This window comes from Natrix helvetica (assembly GCF_964273705.1).
Source record: "Natrix helvetica genome assembly, chromosome: 1".
NCBI classification, from domain to species: Eukaryota; Metazoa; Chordata; class Lepidosauria; order Squamata; family Natricidae; genus Natrix; species Natrix helvetica.
This window is the reverse complement of record NC_138548.1, coordinates 366,930,332-366,945,023: the sequence shown is the minus strand read 5'-3', so window position 1 is coordinate 366,945,023 and position 14,692 is coordinate 366,930,332. Positions and strand designations below refer to the sequence as shown.

Here is a 14,692-nt window from a genome sequence, read left to right as displayed (position 1 = left end):
CAGATGCCTTGGAGAATAGCTTGACTCCCTCTTCTTTGTGGCAACCCCTGAGATATTGGAACACTGCTATCATGTCTCCCCTAGTCCTTCTTTCTATTAAACTAGACATACCCAGTTCCTGCAACCGTTCTTCATATGCTTTAGTCTCCAGTCCCCTAATCATCTTTGTTGCTCTTCTCTGCACTCTTTCTAGAGTCTCCACATCTTTTTTACATCGTGGCGACCAGAACTGAATGCAGTATTCCAAGTGTGGCCTTACCAAGGCATTATAAAGTGGTATTAACACTTCACGTGATCTTGATTCTCTCCCTGTGTTTATGCAGCCTAGAACTGTGTTGGCTTTTTTGGCAGCTGCTGCACACGGCTGGCTCATATTTAAATGGTTGTCCACTAGGACTCCAAGATCCCTTTCACAGTTACTACTATTGAGCACAGTACCACCTACACTGTACCTGTGCATTTTACCTCAAGACTTTGTGATGATTGAGTACTGAGAGGCCTTTGACTGAAAAAGGTTGTATACTTCTACAAGTCTGATTTTATACACACATATACACACTGCATTCAGAAAGTATAATCTACACTGAATGTAGATTAATTTAAAATTGAATAACAAATATAAAATTAGGTTGCAGCACAACAAAATTGGCAAAAGGAGATCTGAATACTTTCTGAATGAACTGTACGTATATATGTATGTGTGTGCATTTACCCACATACACACCTTCCAGAGTCAGCTGTTCTGTGTGTTTGGTCAAAGTCAGCTGTGGTAATTTTCTGAAGTATAGATTCAGCTCAATTTACAACCATTTATTTAACATCTGTTCAAACTAACGGCACTCTCCCCCCCCACCCCCAAATTGGAATTTCAACTGCATCTCAAAATTATGACTTGCGGTGATGTCATCAACATTCCGCTACTTTGGAATTTCTGGATCTTCTTGCGTAAAGCAAGATCGTCATTTGCAGTAAAGCCTTTTCAACATGTCGTGCATTTGTATGGTTTCTCCCCTATGTGGATTCCGTTATGGCAATTAAGTTGATGATTCTAAAGCAAAACTCTTTTCAGACTCTATGCATTTAAATTGTTTCTCGCGTGTGGATCCTGCTATGGAACGTAAGAGTGCTTCTCGGAGCAAAGTTCTTTCCACATTTCATGCATTTAAATAGTTTCTCCCCTGTGTGGATTCAGGTTGATGGTTCCAAGCAAAGCTCTTTTCACACTCCATGCATTTATATGGCTTTCCCCCGTGTGGGTCTTTTTATGTTTTATAAGCAATGCATTTTTCACAGAAATCCATTCTATAGTCTGTGAATTTATATGGTTTCCCTCCTGTGTGGTTCATCTTATGGGAAGTAAGTTGACTGTTCTGAGCAAAAGTCTTCCCACACTCCGTGCATGTATATGGCTTCTCCCGTGTGGATCCTTTTATGTAAAGTAAGAGAGCTGTTCCGAGCAAAGTCCTTTCCACATTCCATGCACGTATACGGCTTCTGCCCTGTATGGATCCAGTTATGTAAAGTACGTTGATGGTTTGATCTAAAGCTCTTTCCGCACTCCATGCACTGATAGGGTTTTTCTCCCGTGTGGATTGTTTTATGGGAAGTAAGATAACTGATTGCCTTGAAGCTCTTACCACACTCTCTGCATTTATATGGCTTCTCCTTTTTGTGAACTATTTCATGTGTAGTAAGTTTACTGGGATAAGCAAAGGTTTTTCCACATTCTCTGCATTTATATGGCTTCTGCCCTGTGTGGATCCAGTTATGTAAAGTAAGTTGTTGCCTCAACCGAAAGTTCTTTCCACACTCCGTGCATTGATAGGGTTTTTCCCCCGTATGGATTCTCTTATGGGAAGCGAAACACCTGCTTGTCTTGAAGCTCTTACCACAGTCTCTACATTTATATGGCTTCTCGTTTTTGTGAACTATTTCATGCGTGATAAGTTTACTGGGATAAGGAAAGGTCTTCCCACACACCATGCACTTATGTGGACTCTGCGCTGTGTGGACCCTTTTGTGAGAACATAGATGACTGTATCTTCTGAAGCACTTGCCACATTCTCTGCATTTATATGGCTTCTCACCTGTGTGGATCCAGCTATGGGAAGCAAGTTGACTGCCTTTTCTAAACGTCTGTCTGTATTCCCAATTTTTAGATTGCTTCTCTTCTGTGTGGGCCCTTTTTTGAGATGTAAGGGACCTATTTCCATGAGAAAGAGTGGATGTCCAGTTGTAATCTTTTCCATCGTCTGTGAATATATTACCTTCTCCATTAGTTTGGTCTGGATAGTGTCCATTTGCATCTAATTGGTCTTGGATCTGCTTCACACTTCCCCCAATATATTCCTTTATTTTCCCTTGTTGGACCACAAAGTCTTGCACTGGAGCATCAACGGAAGATGTGCTTTCCCAATTCCAATTGTCAGACTGGTTTTTCTCATATCTTTCCACTTCTATTCCAACTGCAGATGTCTCCATTCTCTCTTCACCAGTTATCCCTTGTAATGGTTCATAGGAATCTTTATTCTCCTGCCCATCATCGCCTTTAAAAAAAAATGGAAAAATGAAAATGACATCAAAGTTATGGTAAGGATCAAACTATAGGATGTACTATGAATTTCCCTCTGAATTCTGGTCAAATTCCAATATGTTAAATGTTTGCACGCTTACAGTGGCATGGCACAGAAATGATAATTTCTAAATAATATTTAACACAGCAGAGTACTTAAGCAAAATGGTTCAATTGAGATCTGCATATGTGGAAGTGATTGGAGTAAATTGCAGGGGTGACACCAACATATAATTTTATCATATTTTATCTATATCTTAATTATTGTACTCTATTCCAATTTCATTTTAGACTGTATTTTATTCCAATTTCATTTTAAATCATATTTTATTCCAATTTCATTTTAAATTTCATTTTATCCAATTCCATGTTAAATTGCTTTTATCAAATTTTAGTCATATTTTGTTTCTGGAACTTTGCCCTTTGATATGGCCCAAGGGCTAATCAATAAAGACTCACATAAAGCGCATGAGTTATAAAAGCTATTAAAAGTTCTAAAACATCCTATTTTGCCACTAATCACCAATATTGCAAACATCCTTTTTTTATTTAGAATTATTCTGAGTTAGGGAAGAATCAGGGGAAATGAAATGTCCAAGAAGGAATTGGGAGAAAACTGAACATTTATTCGAGGTGCCAATTCCAGGAAAGACCTGTAACAACTACCGTATTTTTCAGAGCATAAGACACACCTTTTTACCTCAAAAGAGGCTGAAAATCTGGGTACGTCTTATTCACTGAATACAGCATTTTTTGCCTACCAAAACTCCGCCCCTTCACCAAAATGGCTGTGCATAGCTTGTAGGAAGCTTTTAGAGAGCTCCTGGGGGCTGGGGAGGGCAGAAATGAGCAAAAAATGGCCCAGGTTTGGCTCAGTTTTACCCCCCAGTCCCCAGGAGCACTCTGCAAGCTCCCTAAAGGCTATTCGTGCCTTTGGGGGGGGGGGGGAAACGGGCTCGTTTTCACGAAAAACAGGCTGTTTTTTGGAAGGATTGCAGAGTGCAAAAACTTTTTTTTTCCTCTTCAAAACCTTGCTGCGTCTTATACTCCGAAAAATACAGTAAGTAAATTTTGAAACGTCTTTTTCTTCCCATACAAATTATCTTCTCTTCATTAATCATTTTCTTCCGCCAAAATTATATATTTGCAGGGGAGGAAACCCTGTTAAGTCTCAAAAGCATGTTTGCAATTGGAAAATGGCACTATTTAGCCCAGAGATAGCAAAAAATTTGGACTCGGCACGTCAAACATTTAAAAGACGCTTAACTTAGCTGGCATCACACACATGCATGAAACAGAAGATAAACAATTCTCTATCTTCCCCCCATCCAGACCACCCTGAACAGTGGCCCTCAGCAGTAGAGCCAAGGCTGGGCTTGTGGTAGGTGCCTGGGAATCAACGAGAGCGCTAAGACCCCCCGCTTCCACTCAAAAAGTCTGCCTTGCACTTTTCTACAAGGTGCACAACCTTAGGGGACAACATGTTTGCCCCGCAGCGCAACTGATGGCATCTGACTACAGAATGACGTCCTAAGCAATCTGACTGCAGGATAGCAAATCCTTACCCAGAGAGGTCACGTTCCTATGATTTTCCAGCATGACTTCCCAATACAGCGCTTTTTGGTCAGGATCCAGCTGAGACCACTCCTCCTCCGAGAAATACACAGCCACCTCCTCATAGGACACAGAACCTTCCTGAATATGAGAAAAAAGGAACAGAACAAAACCAGGACGATTTGCAAGATCTGCTCCATCATTCACAAATTCCCAAGCCAAAGATGTGCGCTAACTTACATGCCTGTGTTTGGGTAGGATTCTGAGGTTTAGCTGAGAAAATGTATGAAGCCAGAAACCTTTGCCTGAAGAAATATTTTAGCCATGTTTATCAACTTTATTTATTCTTCAGGACTTTCATCCAGTGATATTAACCCACTGCATATTGATTGATTCATCGTCTACCTTTTAGCTGTTCCCCTATCATCTCTTCATTTAGAGTTCGCTCATTCGCTCACAGTTGGATTGCAAACATGGTGCAAGTCCTATGGTGCAGACTCACCTAGTTATCTGGGAACAGTTTGATTCTGTTGGACCTGAGGAAGTGGACAGGGTCATGTAGAATGCAAATGCCATTACCTGTGTGTTAGATCCATGCCCTATTACAATACAATACAATAGCAGAGTTGGAAGGGACATTGGACGTCTTTTAGTCCAACCCCCTGCCTAGGCAGGAAACCCTATACCGTTTCAGACAGATGGCTATCCAACATCTTCTTAAAGACTTCCAGTGTTGGGGCATTCACAACTTCTGGAGGCAATTTCTGTTCCACTGATTGTTCTGTCAGGAAGTTTCTCCTCAGTTCTAAGTTGCTTCTCTCCTTGATTAGTTTCCACCCATTGCTTCTTGTTCTACCCTCAGGTGCCTTGGAGAATAGTTTGATTCCCTCTTCTTTGTGGCAACCCCTGAGATATTGGAAGACTGCTATCATGTCTCCCCTAGTCCTTCTTTCTCTTAAGCTAAACATACCCAGTTCCTGCAACCGTTCTTCATGTTTTAGTCTTCAGTCCCCTAATCCTCTTTGTTGCTCTTCTCTGCACTCTTTCTAGAGTCTCCACATCTTTTCTACATTGTGGCGACCAAAACTGAATGCAGTATTCCAAGTGTGGCCTTATCAAGGCCTTATAATATTGGCTGGTAAAGGCCCCACGGGAGGTGATATGTGGGTGGGTCCAAACAATCATAGTGTCATCCTTCTCAGGTGTTCCTGCTCCTTTTAAAGAGGCCCTGCTAGGCCCCTCTCCTCAAGAAGTAATTGCTGGATCCCACCATGAGCACCTTGAAGGATGGATCCTCTATACCTTTTCAGTATTGTTTCAGGCCCAGTTATGAGACTGAAACCGTATTGATTGCACTCATGGATGATCTCCGGCGAGAGCAGGATGAAGGTGGTGAATCCATCCCTGTTTTTCTCACCCTCTCAGCACCTTTCAATACCATTGGGCATGCTTTTGGGACCAACATATGGAACTGAGGGTGGGTAGCACAGTTTTGTGCCGATTCACCTCCTTCCGCCAAGGCCATTCCTAATCGGTGTCATTAGGAAGATTATGGCTCCTACGGTATGGGGTGCCTCAGGGCCTGACACTCTCTCCACTTGTTTTTACATGAAACTGCTGGGAAAATCATCCATCAACACAGGACAAGGTATCACCAATAGACTGACGATACCCAGCTATATATCTCCATCCTGCTGAAGCGAGTGAGGCAGTGGACATCCTCTTGTTATGCCTAGAGGCTGTTGGGGGTTTGGATGGGGAACAACAGACTTCAACAAAACCCGGATAAGATAGAGTGGGCCCCTCTGTATCATCTGTAGTCCTAGATGGGGTTGTACTACCCCAGACAGATCCGGTGTATAACTTTGGTTTGGTCACACGGCTCCTACTTAAAGGGAAAGTGGCAGCTGTGGCCAAGAGGGCTTTTGACCACTACACATTTTATGCCAGTTATGTCCCTTACTGGACAGAAAATGGAGAAAATTCTCTAGGCAATTCTCGGCATTTGCAAATCTACCTAGTTTGGTTTCCAACTCCAAGTACGAATCTCAGGATTATAAATTACTTTGTGGGCCAAAGGTCCCTTGATTGTATACTATTTCAGAACCATTTTAACTTCAAGTCTATTCTATATTGCTCCCTTCATTGGATTTTAGTTATCTGCCTTTTCATGTAATGGGTTGATTTTTCTTATCACTAGTTGTATTTAAAGCTTTATAAAAGTGGTAAAATCCCAATGTGATTATTTCATTTTTTTTTATCAACCTTGTACAATTGAGTCAAAAATTGCAAAAAGAACCGGTCTCTTTTTAGCACTTGCTGCTACTGTTGTTTATTCATATTTATTGAAGGAGTTTTTCAATACCATGTTTCCCCGAAAATACGACAGGGTCTTATTTTCTTTTTACCTACAAAATATGGCTTGGGCTTTATTATGGGAGGAAGGTTTATTGTTTTGGGGTTGCCGGGCGGCTGCTCTCACAGCACAACACAGCCATTTGCCCATGAGGCTGTGCCCGGCTCTTTGGGAGCCCGCTCGCAAGAGAGCAGCCGCCTGGCAACCCCCCTCTTCAGCTGGGCACAGCGCTGCTCACCAACCTAGCAGTATCCCGAAGGTGCCAAGCAACACGATCACCTTTGCCTGCCCCCAGGTTCCTGCAGCTTGGCACCTTTGGGATACTGCTAGTTGGTGAGCAGCGCTCTGGCCGGAGGTGGGGGGTTGTCCAGGGGGCTTATATGCGGGGGGGGGGTGTTATATTTTTGCCCACCAGAAAAATGTGACATGGCTGTATTATGAGGACATGTCGTATTTTCGGGGAAACACAGTAGTTAATTATTATAAACTCATTGTAGCAACAATATTCAGAATGAATGATCATCTTTAAAAAAAACATTTCTTAAACAGAATCTGACAATGGAAATAACAGTCCACTGTGCCCCAACAACAGTTTTCACAGAAAGCTAAGCTAGCTGAGAGCAACTTGATCATGCTATTCCCATTTCCACATTGCTCAAGAACGCAAAAATAACCCACCCCAAACAGAAGGAAAATGGAAGTAGAGAATAGGCTTCCTGAAGGAAAGGGAGAATACGAATCTAATAAACTAATTTCCCCCACTTACTTGATTTGGGTGTCCAACCACTTCTTCATCTCCACTACGAAGACCTGTTGGGAATACAGAAGTTTAAAATGTATAATTAGCAAATTAAGAGGATGTATTCTACAGAAGAGGTGGAGAAGATGAGATAGCTGAGGTTTCTCTGGGGAATGTGAGGACTTTGATTACCTCCTGAGGTGTCCTGACTTGGATCTTCCTGAGAGAACCGCCGGAAAAACAGCTCTGGAGAGAGATTTCTTAGATTCTTCCTTTCCTCAAGATCCATGATCTCCACAATGGATTAAAAATATGAGGCAAGATTAAAAAAAAGAACAATTAATGGGTATCATATAATATCAACTAAATTCTTGTACTCTGAACACATTGTCCGAACCCCAAACATCCATCAGTGACAGAAGGTAAGAAAGGAAACATTGTTTCAAATCTACAATAAATAATGGCACAATGTCCTACAAGAACTGGTGTGACATCTCCACATATTATGAATGTTAGAGAAATCTGGAAAGGAGGGATGAAGAATTCAAAAACATTATTCCTTTCAAATTCCTTCTGGACTTCCAAGAAAAAGTTCCCTCTCCTGAAACTCAACCTGCTCCTTCTCCTCTGCCTGGCTCAGGAGGAAGTCTCAAATCTACAATGCATAATGAATTTAATCTGACATTTCCATATATTATGAGTTCCAAAGAAGTCTGGGAAAGAGGGGTGAAGAATTCAAACACATTTCTTATTCCTTACTGAACTTCCTAGATGAAAATGTCTCACCTGCAACTCGACCTCCTCCTTCTGCTCCTCCACCTGGCTCAGGAGGCCTTCCACCAGGGCCACCGCCTGCGAGCTGGTCTCTGCTCCACACTCCCGCACCCAGCTCTCCATCTCTGGGGGAAGAAGGGCTAAGAACTGCTCCAGAACCACCAGGTCCATCATCTGAGCTTTGGTGTGATTTTCCCTTTTCAGCCATTGCCTAGAAAATTCATGGAGTTGACTAAAAAGTCCCCGGGGACCTTCAGCCTCTTGGATGCTCCTGGAGTTGCAGGGCTGAATTTCTGAATGGATGGTGGTTTCCTCCTCCAGGATCTCCTGCCCAGTTCTTGCCCAGATCTCCCCAAAGCTTCCATCCTGAACAACAGAAGGGTCTTTTTCAGTTGTCTCACTTGCTAAAAGTTGCGTCTCCATCCTGTCTCTGTCTCCAGAGTAACTCCAAGGAATGTTTTAGATCTCGAAACGCCTTTTCATCCAGAGGATGGTTTCTTTTCCCACCGGAGTGACTTCAGTTCACTTTAGCGGACGTACTTTGGCTGTATGTGAAGACGTACAAATGGCTTCCACTTCGTGTATCTGTGATGGAAAAGAACATACATTTCAGGAATTAGAAAATATGGATTTAACCACTGAACAACACCACTCATCCGAGGGAAGGAAGTATTTTTCAGAGCTGGTTGAAGTTGCTTTGCGATGAATCATGTGTGTGTGTGTGTGTGTGTGTGTGTGTTAAACTTTGGAATATTTTATATTTTTACTTACAAGAAAGGCCTTCCTTTTTAAAAACCTAGATCTACATTTACCTCCACGTAGGGTTCACTGCCATAACCAAAACAGGCAAACGCTTCAGTTCGCGTTAAATGAAATGCCAGGAAATCACCACAACTCTGTTAATCTGCTATCTGACCCTGGTTGAGGAAGCCCCCTTTCCCTTCTTCAGGGTGGCCTTTGGAGAGCTGAGTCTCCCTCTGACAGCTGGCAGGTTCACACAATCTTGCCTCGCTGGACTTCCCTCCTGCTGGGCCTCCGCAAGGCCGACCCTCCACCCCCCACTCGGGCTCTTGCCCGGACACGGGGCGGGAAGGGACCCCCCGATCCCCGCGGCCTTCCTGGGGATCCCCGGTTTTTCTCCTGCTCCTCCGGAGCTCCGCTTCCCCCTGCATGGAGCATGGGACCGAGGGTTGAAGCCGAAGGGGGGTCGGGCGCGGGTCTCTCTCTCCCTCCTCCGCCTCCCTTTGCACGGGAACAGCACCCCCCTCACCCGGGGGCACGTCTTGATCTCCCCCCGCCAGAGTCCCCCGCAGCCTCGCCACAAAGGTTAAGGCGAGGGAGTGCGCCGTCCTAGAGCGGCGAGAGTTCGTGATGCCACGCCTCCTCTGGAGAACCAGCTGTGACGTTCGCCCTCCAGTCGACCAATCGGGAAGCGCCTGACGTTTACCTTCCTTTGGCAGAGAGCGCCCCCTGGAGGATTCTGCGCAATGTGACAGGGACCCTGAAAGGGCGGGAAGGAGGAGCGCACCTTGAGGGGAGGCTGAGGGTGGGGATGATGGGCCTCAGAGTAGCAGTAAAGCGACTTCTAATTGGTTGTCTGTCAGAGAAAAGCAGCGGCGCCTCCTGAGGGATGGAAATTTTTTCCTGTCAGGAAAATTCAGATTTCTGTAGGTTTGTATTTCTTTCGTTCAATACAAAGAGCTGCCCTTTTCAAATTCTCAGCTCTGGGTGCCTAAGAAGAGTTAAAAAGACCGGATGGCAGCTTCTGACAAAGGAAATAATGCTGAAGAAAAAGAAATATCGAAGGAAAACCTGTTCCAAATTAAAGAAAAAACTCAAGCTGGTGGATGTTGCAGAAATTTTACCTCACAAAAGACTCCTTGACAGAGAAAAATGAAGAGGGAAAAATAGCTTCTCATCTGTGAAAACTGGAGAAAAAGTGCAATTGCAAAATGAAGAAAGTCAAATAGTAAAAAAGGAATATAAATGTCAAATCCATGAGGAGGGGAAATGAACAAAAATCTTATTAAGGGTTGAGTAGGGAATTTACCTCAAAGGGAAACATGAGTAGGAAACTAAAGGCCTCTATAGAATTTAAGGCAACCGGAACTATCTGATATAGTTATCTATATCTGGGGCATGCATGAGCGGACCAAAGTGTTTATCGATCCTGTCCCTAATGTCCCCATTTATTTGTATCCATTTCATGTATTCATAATCATGTTTATACTTACAGTATATTTGTTAACTTATACATGACAAATAAATAAAATAAATTCCCTTGTCTTGGCCAGGAGCACTGGCCTGGTGGATGCTTGTGAACAATGCAGCTGCCCATGCAGAGATAGGGAGCCTTTTTCAGGAGATCCAGGAAAATGGAGGCTGTTGTGTCCACTAAAAAATGTCTTGTTACCCTCCTATTTTATGGAGTCTTTTTATTGTCTGCCTTTTGCTGTTCGTTGCTTGATGTGTGTTTGTGTAGATGGGTGGTTTTTCTGCTCTTCCCTGCCACCTACCAAAACCTGTGTGATGAGAAACTCTCCTCTCTGCTGCACAGGACTGTTTATCTAATCTCCCAGCTGCATAGGATGAATGGCATATGCCCAGTGGAGTTTGCTTTCTTGATAACCTAGTATTCTATCTTCTTTCTTTCTTCTTTTTTATTGAATATTGTAAATGAAGAAAATCACAGGTAAAGCATGTTGCTGTTTAAATTGAAGGGAATGAATGAATGCAATAGACATTTGTGCAGGGCTTAGAAGTGTGTTAAGGAAAGCATGTGAACTTATCGGTTGCAAATTTGAAAGGTGCAGGAAATTTTGTGTTGTATTAAGATGTGTGATTAAAATAAATAAATAGGAAGACTTGTGAGTAAGCAGCTAGGTGCTTGCTGTCTCTCCTGAAGAGCTTCAGTGCTCAGAAGAAATGCCATAAAGAAGAGAGACTGTTCTCCAAATCACCTGAAGGCAGAACAAGAAACAATGGAAACTAATCAAGGAGTGGACCAACCTAGAACTAAGGGTAAATTTCCTGACAGAACAATTAATCGGTGGAACAAGTTGCCTCCAGAAATTGAGGGTACTCCAACACAGGAGGTTTTAAGAAATAATTGGAAAACCATTTGTCTGAAATGGTATAGGCCAGGCTTTCCTGCTTCAACAGGGAGTTGGACTAAAAGACCTCCAAGGTCCCTTCCAACTCCGTTATTCAGAAGAGATTTGCTGGTGGCATCTGGCTTAGTGCTCCATATTTTTTTTGCCCAAACTCCAAGCTGAGGGTCTTTGTCCTGAGGTCTCCCTTCAGCTTTCTCCGGGTTTTTTTTCCCTCCCCTTTGTGTCAGCTCTGCAAAATGGCCTCCCCCCCCCCCCCCCCCGCCTCTTGCCTGCAAGTAAACTGATTGGAGAACAGGACCAATGGAGGAGAAGATAAAGGTCAGAGAGAATTCAAGGCCTTGACAAACAACCCATGAGTTGCCCCCTCCCCATCACCCTTCAGGATATCTGAATTGCGCTTACAAATTACATTATAAATAATTACCTTTAGTGAAGCATGCAAACCAGCATTTGCATTTCCTGTATCAGATGAGGAAAGCACATCTGTCTCTTTCTGTCCTGGCCACTTTTAACAGAGGCACAGCTGAGAATGTTTTAACAAACTGGATCAGTTTGGTTTGGTGGAAGCAGTGCCTCAGATAGAAGGTTCCAGTGGTGGGTTCCGGATCCCGGTACGGTGCAACGGGGCCAGGCGTCCACCACATGCACGTGTGCAGTGCGCACAAGTGTACTTACCGCCCACGACTCTCCAGCTGCTCGGTGGAGCGTTGCGCAGGCGCCGTATGCTCCACATGCGAAAGCCCTGATTGACTCAAATACCGATAAGGAGGGCGGGCAGGTGGGCCCTACCGTACTGGAACGGTACCTGGTGCTCCCAGCAGGCACTAGTACGCCCGTACCCCACCACTGGAAGGTTCATACATAGAGTTGTAAGAACAGTTGAGAAGATTACAGGAAGCTCACTTTCCATTATTCAGGATGCTGTTTATAAGCGCTTTGTGCTTAGAGCTCGAAGCATTGTTAGAGAGCTATGTGCTTAGAGCTCGATGAATTGTTAGAGACCCCACACCCCCACTTGATGGTCTGTTTCTGTTTCTCCCCTCTGGAAGGAACTTTCAAAGTATCTACATATAGCAGGACCACTAGATTCTGTAACAGCTTTGTTCTTTATGACCTCCATCTTATAAATTCGCAGGATCTTTTTCCCGCCATGTAGATGTGATGTATTCAAATTAGACTGTGATGTTTATGTATGTGTGTGTATGTTGGTATATGCATAATGGTTACCCTTTGAGAGCTGGATGCAACAGAATTTCATTTTAATGTATGCTGATTAGTTTACATTTAAAGGGACAATAAAGTTATTCTGTTTCTCTTCTTTCTTCTATTTCTATTCTATTTCTCTTTTTTTCTGTTTCTATATTTCTAATTCTATCCTATCCCTAAGATTTGTTTCTTGTTTTGGAAGTCTTCCACTCATTGCATCCAATCTCCTGAATTTGTATCAAGATTTCCTGAGTATCTCTACTTGTGCAGATGGCAAAATGATGACATTGAGTCTCTTTGGATGAATGAATTATCTTATGGAAAGTAAGAGTACTTCTCCGAGCAAAGGCCTTTTCACACTCCATACATTTATATGGCTTCGCCCCTAGGTGGATTCTTTCATGGATCCTAAGAGACTTTTGTGACATGAAGCCCCTTCCACAATTCAAGATTGAAGAAAAAAAGGGGAAGGGGATGGCAGAGGATGACATGGTTAGATAATGTCATCAATGCAATAGGCGTGAGTTTGAATGGACTTGAAGACAGTAGAGGATGGGGGATCATCACATCCTGTGGTCCATGGGGTTGTGGGGGAAGACACAAGTTATTGACTGAACAACAAACAAAGAGAGAACATGGAAGAATACTCTACACCAGTGTTACTCCCTAAAGAAAAAGGAAAGTACAAATCTAATGAATTAATCCCCCTCCCACTTACTTAATCTGGAGATTCAACCACTGTTTCAGTTCCACCATAAAGACCAGAAAGCTTCATTTTATGTTCCCCTGTGAGGAGACAGAATTTTAAAATATATAATTAACAAATAAGAAGAAGATATTGTACAGAAGGCACAGGGAAGGGAAAGCAGCTGGGGCATGAGAGGACCTTCGATTACCTCCTGAGATGATCTGGTTGGGATATTCCTGAGAGAGACTCCTGAAAAACATCTGAGAGGAATTTGATGGATTCCTCCTTCTGTCAGTCTCTGCGATATCCGCCACAAAGAACTTGAAACAGAAAGGAGAAAAGAAGCGCAATTAACAGGTATCGCAAAACCTGAAGTGGATTCTTGTTCTCCAAACGTAACTTCAGAACCCCCAATGTCCATCAGTGACGCTGAGTGAGAAAGGAATAGTTGCCACAAATCTAAAATGAATAATGGGACAAGGATTGGTGGGATATCTCCACATATTATGAATGACAGAGAAATCAGGAAGGGAGAGGTGAGGAAATCAAACATATTCTTTATTCTTTTCAAATTCCTTCTGTACTCCACAAATCAAATCCGCTCACCTCCAACTCGACCTGTTCCTTCTGCTCCTCTGCCTGGCTCAGGAGGAAGCCTTCAGCCAGGGCGACCGTCTGGGAGCTGGTCGCTGCTCCACACTCCCACACCCAGCTCTCCATCTCTGGGGGAAGGATAGCCAGGAGCTGCTCCAGAACCACCAGGTCCAGCATCTGGGCTTTGGTGTGCTTTTCTGGTCTCAGCCATCGCCGCCAAAAGTTGTGGAGCTTGCTGCAAAGTCCTTGGGGACCTTCAGACTCCTGGTATTGGAGGCTCCTGAAGTTGCAGGGCTGAACTTGGGGACATATGATAGTTTCCTTCTCCAGGATCTTCTGCCCAGCTCTGCCCACAACTCTGGAGCTCCGCTTCCCCCCTGCATGGAAAGGGCAGCTGCATAGGATCCAGTGCTAAACCGGAGGAATGTTAGCCACGGTTCTCTCCTTCCTCTGCCTCTCATTGCAAATGAAGTGCTGCAAAACTTTCTGCCAGCCTCTTACACTTCCTGCGGAGTTCCAAGATTTAAGGCGAGCTAGTGCGGCGCGCTAGAGAGTCAAGATTCAGTGATGTCATTTCCATAGCAGCTTCCTCTGGAAAGGCAGCAGTGACTTTCACTCTCCAGTGGACCATTGGGGAAGCGCCCAGTTGTTCCCTTTTCTTGACAGAGGGTGTCCCCTGGTGGATTCTGTGCAGAATGCCAGGAGACCTGCAAGAGCGGGAAAGAGGAGCATGTCTTGGGGATGGGAAACAGAATAATATTTAGAATATTTAAAATATTTAGAATAACAGAGTTGGAAGGGACCTTGGAGGTCTTCTAGTTCAACCCACTGCTTAGGCAGGAAAGCCTATACCATTTCAGAGAAATGGTTATCTAATTTCTTAGGGCCTTGCAGTGTTGGAACATTTACAACTTCTGGAGGCAAGTTGTTCCACCGTTAGGAAATTTCTCCTTAGTTCTAAGTTGCTTCTCTCTTTCATTAGTCTCCCCACCACCACCACCAATTGCTTCTTGTTCTGCCGTCAGGTGCTTTGGATCCTTTGGATCCAGATCCTTTAGGCAGTCAATCTGGAAGAGAGTACTTCAGAGTGGCTGGT

The 14,692-nt window shown here is 43.7% G+C and overlaps 1 protein-coding gene across 6 annotated transcripts in view; it reads right to left on the bottom strand.

Annotated features, from left to right (window-relative positions):
- Positions 1 to 795: 795 nt before the first annotated feature.
- Positions 796 to 14,692, bottom strand: part of LOC309391935 (uncharacterized protein) — a 51,840-nt gene continuing 37,943 nt past the window's right edge. For 2 of the 6 annotated variants that reach the window (XM_081952795.1, XM_081952799.1), the window contains exons 2-6: positions 8,008 to 8,580; positions 7,414 to 7,513; positions 7,249 to 7,292; positions 4,138 to 4,267; positions 796 to 2,546 (exon numbers count right to left, since the gene is read on the bottom strand). In XM_081952795.1, coding sequence (XP_081808921.1) covers positions 1,348 to 2,546; positions 4,138 to 4,267; positions 7,249 to 7,292; positions 7,414 to 7,513; positions 8,008 to 8,418 — 1,884 coding nt within the window. In that variant the 5' untranslated portion in view covers positions 8,419 to 8,580 and the 3' untranslated portion in view covers positions 796 to 1,347. Of the gene's footprint in view, positions 2,547 to 4,137; positions 4,268 to 7,248; positions 7,293 to 7,413; positions 7,514 to 8,007; positions 8,725 to 8,807; positions 9,221 to 9,265; positions 9,387 to 13,032; positions 13,101 to 13,210; positions 13,323 to 13,608; positions 13,737 to 14,692 lie in introns of those variants that run through there. The other 4 variants (XM_081952797.1, XM_081952798.1, XM_081952800.1 and 1 more) reach the window with 4 other exon arrangements.